The sequence below is a fragment of the Chelonoidis abingdonii genome, chromosome 1 (assembly GCF_003597395.2).
Source record: "Chelonoidis abingdonii isolate Lonesome George chromosome 1, CheloAbing_2.0, whole genome shotgun sequence".
In the NCBI taxonomy this organism is placed as follows: domain Eukaryota; kingdom Metazoa; phylum Chordata; order Testudines; family Testudinidae; genus Chelonoidis; species Chelonoidis abingdonii.
This window is the reverse complement of record NC_133769.1, coordinates 271,423,497-271,448,696: the sequence shown is the minus strand read 5'-3', so window position 1 is coordinate 271,448,696 and position 25,200 is coordinate 271,423,497. Positions and strand designations below refer to the sequence as shown.

Below are 25,200 nucleotides of genomic sequence, written 5' to 3'. Positions count from 1 at the left end.
AGCAGATTATTGTGCTGGTCTCTATGCACCAGTTTTTTAAAATTTAGATTATGTTTTCTATTAATCCCAAACTCATTCCACACCTCTACCCCAATATAACGCTGTCCTTGGGAGCCAAAAAAATCTTACCGCGTTATTGGTGAAACTGCGCTATATCGAACTTGCTTTGATTCGCCAGAGTGCGCAGCCCCCCCCCCACCCGCCCGGAGCACTGTTTTACTGTGTTATATCCGAATTCATGTTATATTGGGTCACGTTATATCAGGGTAGAGGTGTATTAAAGAGAAGAAATGGTGCTTTGCAGAAAGGAAATTCTGTTGAGGGTTAAACTAAACATTTAGCAATAGCTTCTCAAATTGTTTTTAGACAGAAGATGTATTTTAAAAAGGCACTTCTCTTCTAAAACTACACTGGAAATTAGTGAATGGTCTTATTCATAGGAGTGGAAAATACTGTTGCAGCTGTTCATGGGCCCTGAGTATTATTTCCATCAGCAGTGATTGGTATATGAGGTCCCAAAGGATTCTATTTAATGTAATAGCATACTTTTTATCTTTACAGAAAGGTTTCATTGTTTGTTTTTTAAGTGGTTTTTTTTGTCTTTTAAAATATGGAAATATTTTATATACTGATTGTTTTGGGGGAAATCGTTTATTGTTAACCTTTTTTTGTGGGATTACCTGTTTATCAAAATCCTCGCCTGTCCATATCTGTGTTTGACGCTGCACGCTTGCAAAGTTGTTGAAATATGCTCCCAATTCCAGATTAGTAAAACCATCCTCTCCTTTCCTTCTTGTACTGCATTCTCCACTAGCCTGATGTGTAATGTTGCAAGGCCATATTAAACCCTATGTTTCCTATGTGGTTTCCTGTACTTTCAGCTCAGTAATTGGACCAATCCGTCTAGATTTTATGGGAACAATAATGAAATTTAGCACTTAGTCAGCAGCATTCATATATTAAAACTATTTTTGATGGAGGTGCATAATAAGACCAAGATTGTGAAGACTAGAGTCTACAGCTTCTTCACACAATGCACAGTCAACCTGTGGAACTCATTGCCACTGGATGTTGTGAAGGCCAAAAATATAAATGGGTTAAAAAAAAAAGAATTAGATAAGTTCACGGATGATAGATCTATCAATGGCTATTAGCCAAGATGGTCAGAGATGCAACCTGATGTTCTGCTGTCCCTAACCTCTGACTGACAGAAGCTGGGAGTGGATGACAGCGGATGCATCACTTGGTAATTGCCCTGTTCTGTTCATTCTCTCTGAAGCAGCTGGCACTGGTGACTGTCAGTCAGGAAACTGGGCTAGATGGACCATTGGTCTTACCTAGTATGGCTGTTCTTATGTAAGCTAGGCTCCTAAACCCATATTTAAGCATATGCTTGATTTGCAAAAGTGCTGAGCACCCAGTGTCTGCTGTTTTAAATTAATGGCCTAAATAAGCCTTAGTCTTGCTGTGTGAGGAAATACAACAGATACATCAGAAAACTCAGGTTAAAACTGTAGTCTGTGAGATCCTTGTGCTATTGAAGACTTTAGTTCCAGAAATGTCTTTGGTAATTTGGGCTCTTCTATATCTGAGAGTAAGTGTCTGGATTTTAACCAGATCTGTACTTGCTTCCCAGAGAAAGTGAAGAAGAAAGAGAATCTTCATCAAGTTTGCCCTGACCTAAAAAACCTGCAGGAGTTATAAATGGCTTTTTGGCTAAATTCAGTAGCTGAAAGGCCTATGTTTGAGTTGTCTAGAGCTGTGACAATGACTTTTTTTTTTTAAAAGCAAAGGGATCACTGTGAACATTTAGCTACCAGTGTTTCTTTCTCCCCACAAAAGAAAAAAAAATGTTAAAGGGCCTGCTCTGCCTTTCACTGAAGTCAGTGGAAGTTTTTATCTTTTAAAATGTCAGGCTTTTATTTTGTAGGCTCTTTTTGGACTGCTACAAACACATTTCCTATTTTTATGAAATTTCAGGGTAAAAATCAGTTGTTGGCTTTTATAAGGCAGCACACAAATTCTGGAGAGGAAGGAGAGGAGGTTCTTAGTGGGAAAATGTTTGCAAATGATTAAAGCAGCATGTGATTTAGCTTCAGATGAAAACTACACAACGCTAGGGTGACCAGACAGCAAGTGTGAATAATCGGGACGGGGGCGGGGGGTAATAGGAGCCTATATAAGAAAAAGCCCCAAATATTGGGACTGTCGCTATAAAATCAGGACATCTGGTCACCCTACACAACGCCTATAGCAGTAGAATTACCTATGTTCCTAACTTTTTAGTTTTATAATTTAAATATGTTATTTATAGAACAAACTTTTCATCTTCAGTGGTAAGGAAATATTTATTCGGAAAGCCTGGGTGTTCTAGCACTTCAGTAATGCAACAGCAAATTTCTAATCTGTTTCCATATCTGTATCCTCCATTTGTTTTCTCAATATCATTGGACCAGATTCTGTAAATGACCCTATTTCTTCAACTGCTCTTCCAGTACCACTCTGCTGACTTCTCCTCCCATTTCCTCCTCTCTGTAAGCATCCCTCAGGGCTCTGTCCTTTGTTTCTTTCTCTTATTCCTTTTCATTCTGTCCTGCATCACCTCATTCACTTCTGTGTTCAACTATGCAACCATCTCTAGACTGAGGACTTACAATTCTAACACCACACTTCTCCCTTTGTGCTGTCCTGCATAACTGACTCTCTTGACATAGTCTTCATTTCAAGCTTACCATGACCAAAAGCAGGGTCCTTATTGTTCTCCTCAGACTTTCTCACTTGTACCATTCTCCAGCTTTGTGGAGAAAACCACCATCCTCCCTGCCACTGAATCATCTTTGACTCTTGTCTTTGCACAGTCAGGTGGCTACCAAGTTTTGCAGCTTCTTCCTCCACAACATTTGGAGAGTCTCATCCATTTTTTTTTCTATTCCAATGACTGAAATGACTGTCCATGCCCTGTTGATATATATATATGTTGATGATTAGCATACTTTGCTCTGTGAAAAATATATATTTATTTTTCAGAGAGCAAAGTAAGCTAGTTGTCATATGAACAAATAGAGACTTGGTCCCTTTGCTGAAAAATTTACAATATACATATCGATAAGACAGGCAATATGGAGAATGGGAAAAGGGGGCAAGAGTTCCAGTGAAGAGATCATGTGTTTTGCTATGCATGAATCATGGTGAATATGATTGTTTTAGAAAACAATAGTGTGTTAAAGAACAAAAGTGATTAAATGGTGTGGGTGAGTAAAAGAGGGAAAGAATCAGGAGAGGAGGAGGCAGGGAGAGGAAGAGAAGGAAGGAAGTTGGTGAGGGAATGAGCATGAAAGTAAGGAAGGGAGAGGAGGAAGGTGAGGTAGATGGAGGACTACAATGCTGCCTTTGGTATAGAACGAAATGAACAATTTAAACAAATGATTAAAGCACTTCACTCTTCATATACTCCTGCAGGCAGTTTTACATCCATTATTAGATACTACAAGTGAAGAGAGAGAGGAAAAAATAAAGGAAGAACTAAAAGAATCAACGTTGACATTAATGCAAGGTAGCTTGTTGAACACAGGAGATGGCCCATTAATAGCTCCAAGACAGGAGTAATGTGTTCCTGCTTCCTGCTATTGATCCTATGTCCAAAAAGAAAACTGCAGAATATTGTGTCCAGACTCCTGAGGATACCATCTAACAATGCAGAGAGAGTATAACAAGGGAAGTCTTTGCCATCTGCTCAGACACTGAAAAAGATGAGTGTGTCTCAGGTGCAATCATCCTGAACTTTTTATGAATGGATGTTCAGTACACTGTTTCAACTGAGAAAGAGGTAACGGTCAACATAGTCATAAAGCATATTGTGAAAATACAAAACATCTTCTGCAGCTATGACACAGGGCGGCTTCCCCTGTAGGCTGGAAAGCCTGGGGCTGAACCAACCCTGATTACAAAATATGCCTCACCTGAGGGGTATCAGGCAATTCCCTATAATGTGGAGAAGATGGCTGCAGTAAAAAGGGGAAGCCTAGGGAGCTCTAGCTATGCTGGTGAACGTTGCAGAGAGGGGAAAAAAGCCTCTTGCAGGACAGTGACACCAAGAAGCTTGGAGGATAAAGCCCAGTGAGCAGGAGGCTCCTGGGAGGCAGGAAACCCTAACTTGGATGGGACTGGATGTCAGAGTCCCAGTGAGGGAAATCTGTGAGGTCTGGCTGGGAGATCAGACCAGGATGTAAGTAGAGCTGGGGATGAGAGAAAAATGCTAGAGCTAACTGGACTTTTTCTTTGTGTTATAGAATCATAGAAATACAGGATTGGAAGGGACCTTGAGAAGTCATCAAGTCCAGCCTCCTGTGCCAAAGCAGGACCATGTAAACCTAGACTATCCCTGACAAGTGTTTGTCCAATCTGTTCTTAATAAGTTGTCTTTGTTTTTTTTTAATTTGGAAGGGATATAAACCCTCAGGCCTTAATCACCTCTACTTAAAGGCATTAAGATTAATCTTCTCCTATGGGCAGTTATTCTGTAATCACAAACTGTGGGGGTTTCTTGCACCTTTCTCAAAAGCATCTGGTCCTGACCATTGTTAAAGACTGGACTCCAGACTAAATGGACCAATGGTCTAGTCTGTTCTGGCAACTGTCCTAAGATTGGACAATTGAATTCAGAATGTTGTTTTGTAAAAGTCCTATAACCTTGTGATCAGGCTCAGCACTAGTTGAGTGTATTTTTACTCACATTTGATTTGGTTGAAACTTTACAACAGGCGAGGTGCCAAAAAAGTTTATAAATCAATAAAAACATATCAGTAACTAGATGTATTGGTAAATAGGTAGAAGATGGATAACTCAGTTATTGTGTTTTAGTTACAGAATTCCAAATTTTCATTTTGGATAACAGAATCCTGGAAATGGAGGGCTAGAAGGGGCTTGAGAAGTCATCAAGTCCAGCCCTCTGTACAGAAGCAGAACCAGCTAAACCTAGACTGTCCTTGACTGGCGTTTTTCCAAGCTGTTCTTAAAAACCTCCAGTGATGGAGATTCCACAACCTCCCTTGGAAGCCTATTCCAAGAGCTTAACTACCCTTATAGTTAGAAAGCTTTTCCTAATATCTTACCTAAATCTCCCTTGCTGCAGATTAGTTCCTTCAGTGGACACAGACATCAGTGGGTCACAGTGCTCTTATGACAGCCCTTAACATATTTGAAGACTGTTATCAGTCCCCCCTCAGTCTTTGTTCCTCAAGACTGAAAATGCCCAGTTCTAAAAATCTTTCCTCATAGGGCAGGTTTTCTAAAACTTTTATCATTTTTGCTGCTGTTCTCTGGACACTCTTCAGTTGTCCATATATTTCCTAAAGTGTGGTGGCCAAAATTGGACACAGTACCTAGGATGACCGGACAGCAAATGTGACAAATCGGGACTAGGGTGAGGGGGTAATAGGAGCCTATATAAGAAAAAGACCCAAAAATTGGGACTGTCCCTATAAAATTGGGACATCTGGTTACCCTAACAGTACCCCAGTGGAGGCATCACCACTACTGAGTAGAGCAGAACAATTACTATCTGGGTCTTAACATACAGCACTCTCATTAACACAGCCTAGAATGCTGTTTTCTCAACTGCATCACATTGTTGACCCTCATTCAATTTGGGGTCTACTATGACTCCCAAATCCTTTTCAGCAGTTCTGCCACCTGTCCACTTATTTCCCATTTGTGATTTGCATTTGATTTTTTTTTCCCAAGTGAAGAACTTTGCACTTGTCTTTAGTGAATTTCATCTTGCGAAATTCAAACCAATTCTCCTATTTGTCAGGGTCATTTTAATCCTGGCCTTCAAAGTGGTTGCAACCAGTGGTGAGCTGGAGCCGGTTTGCGCGAACAGGTTGTTAAATTTAGAAGCCAATTTAGAAATAGTTGTTAAAGGAGTGGGCAAACTCCAGCCCACGGACCACATCCAGCCCGCAGGACCATCCTGTCCAGCCAGCCTGAGCTCCTGGCTGGGGAGGTTTCCCTGACCCCTCCTAGGGCTTCCCCCCTCTGGCAGAGCCTGGCACCAGCGCTCTGGACCACTTCTGGGCAGCTCTGCAGGTCCTGCTGCTTTGAGTGGCGTGGTAAGGGGCAGGGCTGCGAGCTCCAGTGGGCCACCTGGCATTCATACACACTACCCTGAGCAGCATGGTAAGGGGGCTGGGCCGGGGCTGGGAGGAGGGGTTGGATAAGGGACACGGAGCGGTTGAGTGGAGTGGAGATTCTGGGGGGACGGTCGGGATGGGGAACGAGGCGGGGGTTGGGTAGGCATGGGAGTTCTGGGGGTCTGTTGGGGTGGTGATGGATGGGGTCAGGGCAGTAAGGGGACTGGAAGCGGGGCGAGTGGGTAGGGGATGGGGCCCTGGGGGGCAGTTAGGGTGGGGGGTCTTGGGCTTGTACTCGCCAAGCAGCACTTAATAACCAGTTCCCTACTGAGTCATCATTGGCACTTCGGTGGCAGGTCATTCATTCACTTACTCTGGGTCTTTGGTGACACTGAAGGACCCGCCACTGAAGTGCTGCTGAAAACCCGAAGCGAATGACGGACCTGCCGCTGAAGTGCCACCGAAGACCCGGTACGGAACAGGTTGTTAACACTCTGGCAGCTCAAAACACTGGTTACAACCCGTTCCAGGTTGGTGTCATCTGCAAATTTTATAAGCATACTCTATTATCTAAGTTATTAATGAAAATATTGAATAAAACCAGATCCTACACTGCCCCCCCTTTGGGACCTCACTAGACACGCCCTCCCAGTTTGACAGCGAACCATTGATAACTACTCTTTGAGCATGGGCTTTTAATCAGCTATGCACCCACCTTATAATAAATTCATCACGATCACAATGCTCCAGTTTGCTTTTGAGGATGTCAAGTGGCACTGTGCCAAAAGCCTTAATAAAATCAAAATATATCACATCTATTTCTTTTCATCTGTTTGCTAGCCAGTAACAGTTATATTTAGGCATTTGTATGCTTGAGGAATAAGTATGTTTTAAGATGGGAATCACATACTTGTGTGCTTTTTAATTTAATAAAAATGAGAGAGTGTGATGTTAGTGGTTTTTCTTGAGCTGGGGAAAATCTCAAGCCCTCTGTCTTGTAGAGATACTTCAATATGTTTTCCCTACACAAAGAGCAATTGGGTACTTAGAATATGATGACATTTATTTTTAGATTGTTTAAACTAAACAAAGAAGAAAGAACAAATACAACATCTCCAAGAGACAGCAAGTAAGAGACTTGCTTTGTAACAGAAGCCATTTTGACCAACTGACAAGGTGTGTTCTACAGAAAAGCTAGGCAGCCCACTTTACTCCTAAAGGTGCAATGCAGAAGAATCAGTCTTATGGTTACAAACACCACACTGTTAAACTTGTTTTCCTTTTCTTTGAGGGCCCCCTGTGCATAATTTTGGAAGGCCTAATGATTCCTCCTTTTTCCTGTTTTAATGCTGCTTTGAAGCCTTATTTTGTCACACACACACAGTCCTTCTAGTTGATGAAGAATGGAATGGCCTCCCTTCAGAACTCATCAGTGCCCCTTCTTCACTCTCCAAATGGGTTAAGTGTTGGATAAGCATCACAAGTTGATTCCTGTTCCCTCATCCCTACCCCATGGGGGGCTGAGTGGCCTGCCTTTGCAACACGCCTATTTTTCTTTTTCTAGGTCTTTGCAGCAGTTGCTGGCTCAGTTGGCTGACTTTAAATGTAGGAAGGTATAACAAGTAGACAATTACAGCAGACATTTCAGGTTTAAAAAAACAAAACAAATCCGTACAGTACATGAAGTTTAATTATAAATCATTTTGTTTAAAAATTCTATACACTCACACATCAAGCACAAATGGCAACTTGCCTTTTGCTTTAGTGCTAAACACCAGCAGCACAACCAGCAGTGGCAGCAATAGTATCCTGTTGAAGAGGGCATTGGGTGCAAGCAAAATTTACGTTTCTCTGAGAACATAACGGTAGAGAGAACACAGTGATAAAATGAAGAGAGCATAGGACTTCTTTAATGGATAAAGAAGTGGGAGGATAATGGAATCATTTAACTGCCTCACATTACTTGATGTATGAAGGTGGATTCATGAGTAGTTCCCATAACGTTTTGCTGGTGGTTTAGTACACAGCATCATTACCAAGAGAAAAGACTAAAGAACTGCAGAGGACAGGACACTGGGCTCATTTTTTTTTCTTCTGTTTTTAAGAAAAGCATGTCTTTGATGAGGTGTAGCTGCAGGGTATCGTTTTACATTTTATGTCAGCCACCTTTTGTCAGAGACTCATTATTGATGCTGTACTCTGTTTTAATTCACACTTCTCTGCTAATCAATTACAGCGTTTATCCATTAATCAGGTATTCTGACAGGGTCAATAACTACTTTTCAGTTTTGTGGGCTGATGCATGTTATCAAGCAAATAGCAACAGTCAGTAGATTAGTTAGGAACAGTATTATTTTCACAGGCTGTTGGACATCCAGAGGGATAAACATCTAATGAGGCTTTTGGCGATTATCCTGTTGTTGGACTCCCTATCAAAAACCTTAACTGCAGAACTCAGCTTCACTGGGGTGTGGGTGTGCATGCATATCTTCCTTTCTATTCGTCTGTCTGTTTAATCTCAATCTGTGTGCATATATATCTTATATAATGGGCCCACTCAACTCTATAATTTATAACAGACTCAGATGTGGTAAATTATCACAGGAATTAAAGGTTTTTCATTTTAGCAAGTGGTGTAGATAACAGAGGGGGCAACATTTAATTGGACAGTTACAGTTTTGGTAGTTAAGTTACCATCTATAAGATGGTAACAGGTTTCATTTATCTTTTTTATGACAGATGTACCAACATTTAATTGTTTCTCATCAAGTGTGGAAAGAAAAGACACTTCTGTAGATTTTTCAATTCTTCTACATGTCACTTAGCTGTCTGCACCATTGTTTGAGCTCCTTTCTCTCATCCTTTTTGCAGCAATGAGTTGTGTCATTCCCTCATGATCAGCACTTTTGTTGTCTTTGTTTTTTGCTGTACCTCAGAAGTCCATCTTTTCTTTCATCTCCTTCCCATTCATGCATGAGGGAACAGTTGTGCTCTGTTGTGGGGATGTTCCGCTGGATTTCAAACAGTAGGGTTTCTTTTTATTCTGTTCTAAGTAGTACAATAGGGCTGAATGTCTGTTGCAGAATGCACACACTAATATGCCAGGTTATTTGGTTTCTAAGAAGTCAATAAAAATGCTACATTTAGGCTCAGTACTTGGCTTGCTTTTTTGCTGTTTGCCTTTCAGTCTTCAGTTATAAATCTGTTTGTTTGCTTCTGATTATAAAATATAATCCTCCATATTAAATCCAAGCGTGGAATCAACAAACACTTAGGAAAAAATGTTACTGGCGTTTGAGTTTTTCACGTTAGCAGATTTGGCATCATCCCTGGTAGGGAAGTGAAAACTGCAGCCAGATCTAATTAATGAGGACTATAACAGGGAGGGTGAGAGGGGGGAAAGATGTGATCATGAGTTGGTCTTGGCAAAACTTTCCTGGTTTTGGAGACTTAACAAGTCTTTGCATTTAGAAAAGGTAGCTTTAATGAATTTAGTTGTGCAGGATTGTTTTTGTTTTTCTTATATCTGTACTTGATTTATAAATTCTCAAAAGCCATCTCAACAGCGAAAGGCTAAAGATGTAAAAATCTAGATATATCTTGAGACACTTTGTTCTCATATTCAGGAACAGTCTTCAAAATCCTTCTTAATGAGGTCATAAAAGAAAAAAAATCGAACAAGTGGTACTTGTGTACCTCTCTGGAATGTGTCATCGAGGTCACTTGCCACTAGGTTATCCTATTTAAAAAGGGATTGGGATAGTTCAATCAAGCATTGCATTAAGAGAGAGACTTTGATTAATTCCTTCTCTTCTGTATTGTGCTATGGATAATTTCAGTAAATTTGTGATACTTTCTTCTTAGTCAGTGTTGAGGCTTAAAGTTCTTGATGCATCATGCTGAGTATTAGCATTTATTGGTCCTATTTGGCTCTACTAAAGAGGAGAGTAGGCTGCAGACAGCCCTCTAATCTTTGACAAGTGAGGCCATTCTTTCAACATTACTGTTATCTCTGGGCATAGAGAGAAAGTGTTCTGTTACAGGTTTGCTGCAGGAACAAATATTGCGTGTAAAGGAAGGGGAAGAATAAACAGTAAGTAGGCTAATGATTTATTGCAGATTTTTTTTTTAAGTAGAGACTGCTTTTATTTAGAAAGTCACAGTTTAAATAACTTTTTTGGTCTCTGGCCCGCTGGGACAAAAGTAAGGAAATGCAGTGTTAAGCTGCAATCTTAACTTTTGCCGATGTGGGAGAATTAAAGTAGAGCAAAACAATGCAAGACTAATAATAATTATGATTTTGGTATTCCCTGTGTGACCTTAATTTTCTTTCAAATGTAGTGAATTTTGATTTTTAATTTCCTTGTTTGCTTTAATTCTTTTTTTTTTTCTTAAAAGTGAAAAATATCTTTTGCGACAATGTCTAAAACATGTTGTACCTGAGAGAGCAGGAGAGTTTCTTAGCTAAACATGTGCTTTTTAGGCTTGTTATAAGTCTTTTTAATGTTAAATATTCATATTTAGATTACCAAAATGTATTTTAAACATTTTAAAAGTTGTGTATTTACTTTGTTAAATATGCTTTGCTCTCTTTCAAAATGCTTATTTTGAAAACGTGGTAGTTACTCTGAAGACCCAAGGCCTATTGGATATACACATATTTAGGTGCTCTTTAAAAAGTGGATTTTTGACCTGATAGACCATAACGGCTCCCAGGGAGCCACTATGGTCATTGTGTAAATCCTTCTTAGTTTTCAGTTTACTCACTTGATATACCGTAACGACTCTTAGGGCCATTATGGTCTATTGTGTTAATCCAGCTGCTGCACATGCGCACAAAGCCTTTGTGCCTAAAAATCCTCAGGAAGTTTTGTTGGGAGAGTGTACCCATGCACAGGATTTCTTCCTTTCTGACTGAAAAAAGTTGTGGCTTTTCCTCATTTGCTTATGACAACAGCCAAAAGCACTAATACACATTACAGACAAATGGACAGCCAAGTACTAGATTTGTTAAATGAGCTCCTTTGAAGTTATAGACATTCAAAAAATCCTCTGAAACCACAATATTAAATAAACATATTAATAACTTTAAAAGAGACACGGTGATTTTTTTTTAATTTTACACCTAATATGTAATATGTCAAGCTTCTGCCCAGAGGGATTTTTTGACAACTGAGTTATTGACCCTTGAAAACAGGGAGATGTAAGTGAAAGGCTGATGCAGTCGTAACTATAGCAACAGTGACAGTGTTGCTGTAATTGTTAATTATTGTAAATAGAAAAATTAAGAAGCTTTTTAAAAAAAAAAACCCACACTTTTGTTGCAAAATATTGACATCACCATACAAATGTAGTATATACTTAATTCTCTGAATATTGTTAATATATGTTAATGAAAATACTTGGAAAAATACTGTAGAGGGAAAGCACACAAAACATTAAATATCACTTGATAGTATGAATATAGTGGCTCAAATGCACATTAGAACCTATTTAGTAGACAGTTTAAACAATTGCTTTGTTCTGTCTAGGTTAGACTGAAATTTATGTTTACATATCTCATGTACTTTTCATTCTAGGTGTAGTGCATTGAAAGAGTAATAATCCTGCTAGAGCAGGTCCTTCCATTTGGAATTGGTGTTGATTCTTTAGTGCGTGGAGGGGAATAGTTTAATTTATAAATGGCTTTGCTTTGACCATAGTTACAGGGGCGGGGGGAAGGAGGGAGGGGTTGTTTTGTTTTGCAGTTGTTTTTTTGGTCTTTCACACAGCTATATTTCTATGAAAGGCTGATTGTTGCTTAAACTCCATGACAATGAACACCTTAGACATTCAGACTGTCTCTGAACTGTGACACAGTGTCCCTCAACGCCCTCCAGAAGCTCAGGAAAACTAGCCTACATTAAGCATTGCTTCAATTGAGGGACCCCTGGGAATTGAGGGCCCCTTGTGATGACAGGATCCTCAGTACATCCAGGGCCATCTTTTTGTATACCAGCGTTTATTGTCTGTGATATCATTTTGGTTGCTGTTCACAATTTTCTTTACAAGCTTGACCAGTAGTGAAAGAACATCAATTGAAAGAACTTCAAAAGTAGAGTGATCCCAGAAAATGTAGCTGTTTCTATTTGTGGATAATTCTTAGCTCATTTGGGAATGTGACCAAGGTATTGGCCCTCTCATCCACAAAGAATATATTCAGGATTTTCTGTGGCTAGTAAAAAATTAGAGAAAAAAGACTTTATCGTCACATGGGATGTCTTTTATGCTCAGGTTGCTTAAAGGATCCTGTCTTGATCTTGAGAGTCTGGATGCTTTTTTTTGATCCAGTTCTGCTCCTTTTAATCCATTTTCCAACAAGAATTGTAAATGCCTGTTATATATAAATTAGGTCCTCCTTAATATTTAGTGTGAGCATGGCAGGTATTTAATATAGTCACACATGACAGTAGTTCTTCTTTTCCCCTTATCCTTTGGAATGCCCAAAACATGGCATTTTTGTATCTAATCTAGCGTTTTATTTCAGCTCAACAGTCAGTTGCTAAGCTTTCCTTGGCCAGTGTTTTAGATAATAGTTTTTGTTTTTGCTCAGCCATCTGTCCCTCTATAATTGTACTTTTTCTCTGGTCTCCACCCAACCCAGAATTTTGACAAAATGGCTCTCTTGGGTTTTCTTGCTAAAATTTCCTCTCTTCATTTCCTGTAGTTGAGCACTTGTGTCATCATAATTTTAAGCATTCCCTGGGCATAGTTGCCAGCTACTGCAGAGGAGTTCAGAATCAGTGGTTCTGCATCACAAAGTGATATGTATGGTTGATACCTTTGGCAAAGGACTGAACAAACATACTTTTTATTTTTTAGCTTTATCCTTTTCGTTTCCTCTTACACACTGATGTTGATGTCAAAAGGAAAGATTGTTACCAGCAAATCACTGTGTGGGGCAACTGGGTATTTAGGGCAAACCTATAGGATTTCAGAAAAAACATTCTCTTGAGTTAGCATTCAAGCTCCCATCTCAGTTCACGTATTGAACTTTCATTCATTTCCTGGGGTTTACTCCTCCTCCCCCTCCTCCTTCTCAGTCATTGGCTATGAACTCACTCACATTGGGCCCTTATTCAGCAGGGTACTTCAACATATGACTTCACTGGGACTACACACATGATTAATATTATGTATGCGCTTACATATCCCTTGTCCTTGCCTTCACTCTGAAACCCTCCCTTCTCTCTAACTCCTTTCCCTGCGTGTATAAAAATACTTTTGGTTTCTCTCATCTTTAAAGTACCTATCCATGACCTTTCCTGTTTCTCCAACTATTAGTCTATTTCCTTCGCTTTACCTTTAAACTCATTTATCTGGATGCTTATTACTATTGCCTTTTCTTCTTCTCTTCTAACAGTCCTTGGATGCACTCCAATCTAGTTTCCACCCTTTGTGTTTCACTGAATCATCTCTCACCAAAATCTCTATAGACTTCATTAGGCCTCAGGATCTTTACACCATCCTCACCCTCCTTGACTTTCCCCTGCCTTTGGCACTGCTGAGCCCTTCTTCCCCTTTGACATTCTGTTCTCCTTTGTTTCTCCTGGTTCTTCTTCTGCCTCTCTGACTGCTGATCCCTAAGAGTGTCTTTCACTGGTTCCTTCTCCATTCTATTCCTCCTCTCCTATGGGAATTTGCCAGGGCTCTGTCCTTGACCCTCTTCTCTTTCCTATCTGCACTGTATGACTCCTCCCTTTCTTCTCCCTCCTATCAGCTTGTAATGAAGACCTGATGTTTTCTCCTGCACAGTGTCTCCAAAATTCAGCCCTTCTTCTCCATCCTAACCATTACATCACCAGTTTATGCCTTTGTCATCTCCTGCTTGACTACTGACAGCCTCCTTTTCTGGAGTCTTTTGGGTGCTAGCTTTTCTCCTTCCAGTATATCCAAAAGGCTGCTGCCACAATCATGTGTTTTGCTTTTCCCTTTGAATCACTTCCATGGCTTCCCATTGTGGTGCGCATCAGTTTCAGACTTCTTGTCTTTACTCTCTAGGTCCTACATCTTGCACACCGCACCTCACAGACTTGATTTCCTTGAAAGTTGCTTCTGCCCTCTGCATTCTATCAGTGATACCAGCATCAATACTCTCTCTTCATGTCCTCCGCTTACAAATGTCTTTGTTCTTTCTTCCAGGTTGCCCATTCAACTTGAATGGTCCTTGCCTCATTCAAAGCGCTTCTAACCACTCCATGCTGCAGCAGCATCTACAAAGAATACCAAGTGTTCCCAGTGTAATAAAAGTGGGTTGAATTGCCAAGACATAGGTATACCCCTCCACATCCTGGTATCCTCACCTTTCACTTGTTTCCATCACTTACATTGTAAGATGTTGAAGTCAGGAGCCTGACTTCTATATGATTTCTTTGAGGCATGTAGCACACCTGTGGATTCTAGAAAATAATAAAATATCATATTTTAAGAATAATAAATGAGTCTAATATTTCCCTTTTAAAATGTACCCAGTGATTTTTTTTTAATTGTTAGAATTCCTTCCTGAGGCAGGAGTAAATATAACTATTAATGTCTAAAATCTACCTTATGTAAGGTAATCTAAAGACATGAATGAGTCGTGTGAAAGCAGCTCCTATCATGGAGAAAACATCTTGTATTATAACTCTTTTATCTTAAGAGCAACCCACAACAGGAACAGAAAGTAGGTCATCATAGCTTAAACTTCTGTTCTTAAAGGAGGAGGAGGACTTCTTCAGGCCAAATTGTGCCAAGGGCCTTTAGAGCGGTAACTTTGCCCTCACTTCCCCAGGATTCAGAGGTATGTGAACCCTACACAGCTATTTTTAGTGTGCTAGAATGAGACCCGTCCTTGTTGGTGGGTTATTGCCCAACACTAGCCCTTTAGTCCATAATCACCACCTCAACAGCATAGGCACATTTCATCATATTACGAGTGAAGAAATCAATGCACCTACCTCAGGGAAGTTTTCTACTTACATTTGTTGTGGTTTACTCCTTGTCAGGCCTGTACTTAAGTGTTATACCGGATTGAGTAATATGATTTTTTGGGCCAAAATTCTTACATGTGTCTGATTTAAATGTGTAAGTCTGGTTTGCACACATGCATATCACAATGGAACTTTCTACCATAAGAGTAAAACTCATCTGCGCAAGTTTCTCAGGGGCTGGTCTGAGACTGCATTATGAATGCCTGCAGGAACTAAGAACCATTACAAATGTCATCTCCTTCTGCTCCAAGCACAAGGCGCACTTCTTCAACCTGCCTTCTCTAATATAAATACAGAGCAACATGTGTACCTATAAAATCATCTATAAAAAACTCCATTGGACACACAATTCTCCCCTTGGAGAGAGGATCAGCGAGTGAGACAGAGAATAAACCACACGTGACAGATATTAGTCACATTGCTTAATGCATTACTGGAAAGTGGTCAGATACTACGGTGATGAAAGTGTATAAGAACCTGAACAGAATAGAACCCCATAAGGTTTCTTGCATATTTCAGGGACTTGTGTCCTCAAAGAATGTGAATGCAAAAGTGCACACTCACAAATCAAAAAACCTCTGGTCTGTGCACCTTTTATTTCATGCCAGATTACCCAGCCAAGAGCCATAGGGAATACATTAAATATCAATTAAAGAATTGGTGGTCTTGGGCTTGATCAGTACTATGTAAATACTGTGTAAAGTACTGTGTTATAACAATTCCCATTGTTCCCCAAAGTACACAATGAAAGTCTTCCCTCTAGTTTACTAAAGCGAAAACCAGACTTTTTGTTGTACTTCAGGGTATTTCTGAATTTATGACCATGTAGGTATAGGCCAGACAAATCTTGCCTGTACAGGGATTATGTCTCAATGTTTTTAGAAATGTTGTTTCAGTATCTCTGTAACTCTGAAGAGTGCTCATGTCCTTTGGGGCAGTTAGGTTCTCAACCAGGGGTACTCGTACAACGCAGAGGTCTTCCAAGGGGTACTTCAACTCATCTAGATATTTTCTCAGTTTTACAACAGCAACATAAAAAGTACTAGCAAAATCAGTACAAACCAAAATTTCATACAACTTGTTCATACTGCTCAATATACTATATATGAAATGTAAGTACAATATTTATATTCCAATTGATTTATTTTATAATTATATGGTAAAAAAATGAGAAAGACAGCAGTTTTTCCACAATAGCGTGGCTGTGACGCTTTTGTATATTTATGTCTGATTTTGTAAGGAAGTAGTTTTTAAGTGAGGTGAAACTTGGGGGTATGCAAGACAAATCAGACTTCTGAAAGGGGTACAGTAGTCTGAAAAGGTTGAGAGCCACTGCTTTGGGGTGTCTACATTTAAGGACTGGTGTGTAATTTTTAAGGGGTGGTGTATAGCCCCAGGAACAGACCAGAGAACAAGTTCTAACACAGAATGACAATTCTCTCTTTGCTTCCCCTTGCTCTGTTGGCGGGACTGAGGAGTAAATTACTTCACCCTTTTGTGGAAGCTGTTTATAGCTCCCCTGGCACCTAACCAGCTACTTTTTGTTGCCAAATAAGGTGGTGGAGCCAGGGGTTCCTCCCACTCCTTTCCCCTCTACCCACCCATTAACTCATAGAGGGAGTGTTCTGAACAAACAGCTACTATTGCCCACCCAGGGCCAAAACTGTAATCTGAGCAGGGCCAAGCAGAGGAAGTAAGGGGCCTTTTCTCTCCTTTACTATCCTGCATGGCCAAATGAGGGCTGAAACAATCGAGCTCTGAGTCTAAGAGGCAAACCTGAAGGGATATAGTATCAGAGAGGTAGCCTTGTTAGTCTGGATCTATAAAAAGCAACCAAGAGTCTTGTGGCACCTTATAGACTAACAGACGTATTGGCGCATAAGCTTTCGTGGGCCATGCATCTGATGAAGTGAGTATTCACCCAAGAAAGCTTATGCTCCAATACGTCTGTTAGTCTATAAGGTGCCACAGGACTCTTTGTCACTGAAGGGATATAGTTGCATGAAATAATGGATAGCTTGACATTTTCTTACAAGGGTTCAGTGAAGACACACAGCAGTAACATTTGTGACAGAACTGTGTTGATTAATCCATGCTTAGGACCAGACCTCTGCTGTAGTAAGTCAGTGCAGCTACACACATACTTGGAAGACACTTGGGATGGCTGCTGGGTGTGGATGCAAGATGTGCCAACATTACAAACTGAAGACATTCCAACCAGTAATGTCTAGTGTCCATAAGGCCTCAATGAGACTTGCTCTACCAGGGGTCGGCAACCTCTGGCACACCGCTTGCCAGGGTAAGCACCCTGGCAGCCCAGGCCAGTTTATTTACTTGCCGCGTCGGCAGGTTCGGCAGATTGCGGCTCCCACTGGCCGCGGTTCGCTGTCCCAGGCCAGTGGGGGCTGCGGGAAGCACCACAGGCCAAGGGATGTGCTAGCCGTGACTTCCTGCCACCCCCATTGGCCTGGGACAGCGACTCGCGGCCACTGAGAGCTGCGATCCACCGAACCTGCCGACACGGCAAGTAAACAAACTGGCCCGGCCCAGCAGGGTGCTTACCCTGGCGAGCGGCGTGCCAGAGGTTGCCAACCCCTGTGCTATACTATGGAAACTTTCCAGGCTAATGACACTGTTTGAGGCACAGGAAGGAGCAGGTTTACATAACAAAGTATGGGGAATTCTGGAGACTTGTAAACTGTTGTAAAGGCAAGTTCTATTATTTATTTGATTTTGTTGGGGTTAATGTAAGAAAAGTGTGATATATACATGTATTTTGTACATAGATACATACTAGCTGAACCTAACTTGTGTGTTTTGAAATGCTGAGTTGCTCTTCCTGTGTCTCAAGCTGTCAAGAAAGTGCTTTCCAGCTTCACTGTTGTTTATTTCTATTATGTGTAAGAGACTTTTAAATACAGTGATTCACTCTTTGCATCTAGACATAGTCATGTATGTTATGTTACATTTTCCTCTTTAAATAAAATAGGAAAGAATTTGCACAACTGAAAAAGCATTTTGCAGAGAAGGGTGTACATCCCACAATTTTATTTTCCATCAAAGCTAATATTAATCACTGATGACAAAGCATACAGATTCTGAGATATTAACTAAAATATTATTGGAAGAGATCAAAACTGAAAACCTTCTGATAGTTACTATCATTACTATCAGCAAGGATTCAGATGATGGATAATGTAAGACTAAGACTGAATGATATTTGAAAGCACCCAAGTGACATATATATTGACTCAGTTTCAAACTCCAGACTTAACATGAACATTTGAATTTGATCCACAACTTGTCTTCATGCTGAAATGAATGTTTATGATCCCCTTCCTTATTCTTTCTTTCCTTTTGTCTTTTGGCTTTATTACATGCTACTGCTTGTGCTATGTATCAATATTAAAAGATACCTTGATAGTGCTATTTCACTCTTAAAATAAAGTATGGATTTTATTATTTATTTGTATTATCATAAAGCGGGGGCTGTTGTTTTGTACAGATAAATGATTATCATCCTCACATCAGTCAAGTTAAAATATATAAAGATTGAATGGCGATAAATTCTGTAGAATTTGTGTTGACAGATGGGAGTTTATGCACATATGGTGGGCATGTCCAGTCATTAGAAAATGTTGGGATGCAATCCATAATCAGATATGACAAACTGTTAGATATTTATTATCGAATGATCCTTTGGTAACTCTCCGGGGTTTTCCTAGAGGAAACGGTATCACAAAAGGAAATGAATTAATCTCTCATCCTCTAGTAGCTGCTCAGCTACTGATAGCTGCTCACTGGAAAATGAAAAATAATCCAACTCTAGCGAGTGATTCAAAAAATATGGGAGGTGGTTGTTATGGAAAAATTCACACACCAATTATGTACCCACCAAAATAGACAGAGAACAAATGCATATTTAGCTATTTGGTTACCTTTTATTAATACTCGGAGCACATTCAGCTGCAAAAAAAACCCCAACACACCTGTCCATCTTTTTTAATATTAACATTTGATAGACATGCCTTTTCTGTTAAATATGTGTAATCAAGAGATTTCACACAATGTAATAAAATCACTAGAAGCAACATGTCATAAGTGTTGTAATGATGCTTACTCTGTAATATGGTAACACCCTGTTAAATAGAGAGATCTGATTACTATTATTGTAGAATGTGACTTTAAACACATCGCTGTTGAAATGATTGTTTTGTTTCTGATATTTACATGGGAGGAAACTGTAAACCTGTTAGTACTTCCTAAAATAAATGAATAAATAGTTAAAAACAAAATGGGTACCCAAACCAAAAAGAAGACAGCTCAAAGCACAGGACAATTTTCTCCTTAATAAAGTTGGGGGATAGATGCTATAGTATATAATTATGTTTACTTTTTTCCGGTAAATGTTTATCTGAACATATGATCATGACAGAGGTGGGCTTTAAGGAGGGGCTTTACAGGTTTCCACAGGGAGATTTTTGCCATGTTTAGGAAGCAATGTGGGAGAAAGTGTTAAGATCCTAGATATTGTTAGGGTTTTATACTGCTGCCCATCACCGTAGTATCTGAGCACAATGGTGGCGCTAAGTGTTTACAGACTATGCAGTTGCTTTGGGCCCCAAACAGCTCAAGTGGCCTTATTTAGTATAACTCCCAAAATACTGTTCATTTTATTTAATGTGGACTTTTAAACAAATGTATTAGTTTGTGTTGCTTTGGTGTATGAATGCAATTAGTATTTTTAGGAAGGGGTAAGGAGCCCTGCAAAATATTCCTACTTAGGGCCCCCAGTGGGTTAGCATCACCTCTGTCTAAGCACAGAGAAACAGGCAATCAAAGCTGGTATGTTTAAATGACAAGAAAAGTCATTATGCAGGCATAAACCTGATCCTGTTTCTCCTTTTAGTTATTGTTTGTTATAGAACACAGGGCACCTACTTACCAATTATTTGTAAAATAACAATATTTATTTAGTTAATGTGTAGCCACAAACTGAAGAAACAAGAAGATTAAACATCTTTTTAATTGTATTTGAGTAACCATCAAACAGTCTTTTCTTGTATAAAGGATGTGCTTTTATGATCTACTGCCCTTTCTTCTTTGTTTCCCACACCTTCAGCCATGTCCAAAAATGTGAAACACATTAAAGGGGAAAGAGGCTGTTTTAAAAAAATGTTTTTAAGAAAGAGGAGGATTTTGAATGTTGTGTTGTGATATATTGATATAGAAAATCTGCATATTTAGTGAAAAGAAGATCCAGTAAACTGAGACTGGTTGGGAGGAGCACAACTTTGGCTTCTAAGATATACACAAGTTTTAGTTTGGCTTTATAGTGTTGTTCAGTAACCCAAGTGAATGGATGCTAAAGCTGCCATAACCACATAATGTAATGTCACCTGTAAAATACAGATAAGAAACTCCCACTGTGTCTATATCATGAGCATTTGCACTTGCACTGTGTAGTTCCAGTCAAATTAGTCTTAGTAAACCAGTAGGGTTTTTGTTTTTGTTTTTTTTAATTTTTTCATAATGTCTTGTTTTGCCGAATCTTATTTCTTCGCTGTCATTGTTCTTTCCATTTTATTTTTTTTAAATCAAATCTTTGTGAAGTTCAAATGTACATTTTGAAGGTGATGCTGGCTGCAGGGGACTTGTGGAAATCTAGAATGAGGAGCAAGGGGCTTCTTTCCTGTGACTGTTTTGTTAGTCTTGTGAGAAGGTAGCAAAGGCAATCAAAAGATTAGTCATAGTGTTTAAAAATAATTTAAAGATAGATTATTCCTCCCCATTGTTTATACAGAGCACTAGAACACTTAATACTGAATTTTGTCTCTTAACTACTGTTTCCTCTCTCTCGCTCTCTGTTTCTCCCTCCCCCCGCACACACTCACATAGGTTTGTTGCCCGTGGGGGCTGAGCTGGTCTACCTGTAGCTATGTAATGAAAAGATCTTTAAATTCTTTGCTGTGAAAATGAATTACAAAGTTTCACAATTTTATTGTTTCACAATATTTGGCATTTTCTTTAAACTTCCAGCTGCTAGACTCAGGTTGTAATGTGAAACTCTCGGCTTTCAGTTTAGAGGGAGCTAGTTTCTATCCCTTGTTAGGGACAAAAGCTTGAAAATGTGAAACCTGAAGGTTCAAAAACCAGAAAGCAAATAAAAGAAACCCCCAATATATTGATTTTTAAATTTAATGACTTTTAATGCCACCTCATATTTTGGGGGGGGGACTGGCTCATGAATCTTGAATGCTTGAGGTTGGAAATAATTAAATGGGCTGTGCAAAGAGGTGTGTCAGGTAATGGATGGAGAACTGAGGAATGACAGTAAAAATTTAGGCCTACTGCCCTAGGCCTTTAATGCCACCTATGAAAGTGTGAATAATCTGTATAGAAATAAAATAGATTGCTTTATCTTTTTAAAAAAATAAAAATGAGGTGATGAAGCTTTTGCCAGATTCATATTTACTGGAGATCATGTAAGCTTTGCAGTCTGCCAAGAGATTGTGTAATCCCTCCCTAACTTTTTCTTTCTAGCACATTAAACTTTAGAAGACAAAGCAGGGATGTCTGGCTCATGAAACAGCCCCCCGCCCCCTCCGGCTCCCATTGGCTGGCAAAGTGCGCAGCTGGTGCTCGGGGCAGGGTCAGCTCGCAGAGCCCTGTGGCCCCCCCGCCTAGGAACTGGACCAGCTGCCATTGGCTGGCAAAGTGCAGAGCTCGGGGCAGGGGCAGCTAACAGAGCTCTGTGTCCCCCGTCCCACCTGCCTCGGAACTGGACCGACTAGCCACTTCCGGGTTGCAGTGTGGTGCCCCAGCCCAGGACAGGTAGGGACTAGCCTGCCGTGGCTCTGCAGCACTGCTGACTGAACTTTTAACAGCCCCAAAACCGGACACCTGGTCACCTTAGATTGAAGTTAAGGGAGAATTTTTTTTATTGCTAATCAAGATGCCTTTGGGACATTTTAAAAAAATGTTACACTGGACTTAAGGAATATTATACTGAAAATAAGAGTGATATTTCTTTAATTAAAACAATATGGATATTGCTTAATGAATGGTTTTTATCTGAATGCGTAGGCATTAAGGATTCAAGTTGTTGCATTTTATTAACTTGTGGGGATAGTTAAAGAGCTGGTTAAAACAGTGAGTCCATATCAGGCTGCTATAAAATACTTATGCAGACATTTCATTGCTCTTATAAATCTGACTTGTTAAAAAATAAATACCAATGCTTGTTTTGTGCCATTCTGAGTAATATTTCCATATAGTTCTTTTGCATTCAGCCAGTTGCTGAAATAAGTTAAGTGCTGGTTAGAGCAAAGTGTTATTTGCAGGCCATTTTTATTTCCAAACTTTTTATCCAGCTTACATATTTTTAATGTTTCTGTCATCTTGAATGCAGACAGAGGTTATATATCACTTTGTGTAGATAGACTGATGTTCAACCAATCCAAATACTGCTTTCAATCTATCAGGTTCAAACACACATTGCATCTGAGTTATAAATGTATAAGCTATACCTCAGAAATTCAATATTTACTAATAACTTTTTCAAATATTCTTCAACATCTAATGACTTAGAATGTAAACCATCTTAAATGTGTTTAATGGAGTCTACAATAGTTCCGCAGCAGCCTAAAACTCTTAATTAAGTAGAATCAAGTTTCTGCTTTTCAGCTTACCAGAAAATATCATGCAATATTTTTTTCTCCACATAGTGCTAAGTGTTTTTATTTTCTGTGAAAGACATTCTCTAACTACATTGCATGAGCGTGCTTCATATGCTCACTTTTGCTCCAATCTGTGTATTTCACATCTATAATGTGTGCAGAACTTGAAAGGAAAGGCAGGTTGGCCTGGATACATTCCAAAAACAGTTGGAAAGTGAACTGTTCGGGAATTCAAAATGAGCCACAATTCTGCAGACATTTAAGCACATGCTTAACTTTAAGCATGTGAGTAGCCCCATTGATTTCAATGGGACTACTTATATTCTTTAGTGTTTACAGGGTTGGGGCATAAATCCAGATAAAAGACATGTTGTTTTGTTTTGCTTTTCTTGGTGCAAAAATAAGTAGCCTTTATTCATCTGCATAACTAACTCATATTTCTAAGTATACAAGAATTATAGGGCCAAATCATGCCTTGACTAACAGTAGAATGGCCTGATTTGCAAGCCAAGTTAGAATGTGCCCTCTTGTATATAAGTCTCAAGAATACACAAGATTCCTCAACATAGTTAACAAATGTGTTCCTTCTTATGCCTTCCACAGTACTGGTGCCTATGTATACGTTTTGGCTTAGTAGAGTTATGTTTTTCATTCATTTAATAATATTTTTTCTGAAGATTCTCAACTTATTCAAAATAAATATTTTTTGACCATAACTTGTTTGAACTTGCAACATAAATCAAAGTTGCTATGTTTTAAAGTCTGTAACATTTTCCTTTTGTCTTGTGTCATGGGTATATGAATAACTAACCTGCATACATTTGGGGGGGAAATAGTCACTTTATGCCAGCCAGCATTATGGTTTGGCAAGCTGGAATGGCACTTTATAGACTCTGCTGAATGTGTTTCTGTTTGTTTGTTTTTAATTGGTAAGTAGGTCCCTCCTAAACTCTCCTAGAGGCTTTGGCTGCTTGAGACCCAGGTTGTAATCACAGTAATTAGCACTGAATTTTCAAATCTTGATCTTGATCTTGACCTTGCCAATGTGTACACAGCTGGATCAATGGCAGGAATTGAAAGAGCTCTGTAACCTGTTATGGGGACCAGCTTTGAGTAAACAGAGAAGTACAGTGTAGAAGAGAGTGGGAAAGTGTCAATATCTATACTCATAGGTGTAAAAATATTAACAGAATTTTTAAAGAGAAGTATCAGAAGACCTACCAGAGCAGAGAATTTAAATCCTTTCTTCACAATTTACTAATTGGGGTTTTTTTGATAGCAGATACACAAAGAAAATATCTCCTCAAAACACATTTCTTCTGCAGAGTCAACAAACATGAACCATTTTCAGTGGAAATGCAGCCATTTATATCTCCGTATTTATTATAGATCAACATTCTATAAAGATAAAGATAGAACTTTATAGTGGATCTTTCCGTGCATTCTGTGACTGTTCTGCCTCTTAAGATTCCAGGGTTCTTGGGGTAGGAATTCATGTTGTTGTCTTTGCATTATAGGACTTTGAGTACAATGTTGGTGTATAATAAATTCTTTTATTGCTAAAAGTTTATATATTCTTTTTTGAAGTAACTTGCATATAATCCTTTCTTTGATAGATTAGTGACTGTTATCTTTAACTTTAAATAACAAAAAAAATTTAATTAAAATGTTGTAATACCCTGTCGCAAACTACTGAGATCAAACTTTATTATATCATGCAGCAGTTTCTTCCAAGAAAATATTCTATAATATTTCCTCATAATGGTATAGATAAAATTATGTGTAGAGTGACGTTAATAAAATATGGAGAAAGGCAGACATAGTTTATATAAACAAACACTTTAAAAGGTTTAATTTTATATTGTGTATGATGAGAAATGAAACCCAAATATTCCAGTCAAGTAAGTAAACTATTATTCTAATTGCACCTTCCTTTATTTAATACGTCTCCATGTGAATGTCAGTCTGTGACAAACAAATGCAGAGTTTTTGCATTGCAGTTCAATGATTCTGGTTTCATTAAGCAGTAGTTAGCGTTCTAAGGAGCCTAAAACTTCAGTAATGCTAAAGGTGAAAGGAATGAACAGTTCAACTCAGTGATACTTTATTGGCATGGCAAGTTATTCAAAGATTGCCATAGTTATAAAGAGAGTGAATGCTCAGGTATACATCAGAAGTGTGATTTTTATTTCTTAATTTATTTAGCTGCTTTAAAATGGTCTTCAGTCCAAACTACTGAAGTATGGGGGAGCCTTGAATGTCCATGAACAACAGAGTCAATGTAGTTGAAAGAACATGATGGGGTAAATAAAAGGTCATTTTTTAGGTTTGGGGCTGGTGGGAGGAGTAGATTTGGTTAACTATTTAACCTATGATACCCTT

General features: G+C 39.2%; 1 protein-coding gene across 1 annotated transcript in view; it reads left to right on the top strand.

The window, feature by feature from the left end:
• The first annotated feature begins 3,102 nt into the window (after positions 1-3,102).
• The window catches only part of CLYBL (citramalyl-CoA lyase), a 144,457-nt gene continuing 122,359 nt past the window's right edge, over positions 3,103-25,200 (top strand). Inside the window, exon 1 of the mRNA XM_075061514.1 lies at positions 3,103-3,826. Within this exon, the coding sequence (XP_074917615.1) occupies positions 3,795-3,826 (32 nt within the window). The 5' untranslated portion in view covers positions 3,103-3,794. The remainder of the gene's footprint in view (positions 3,827-25,200) is intronic.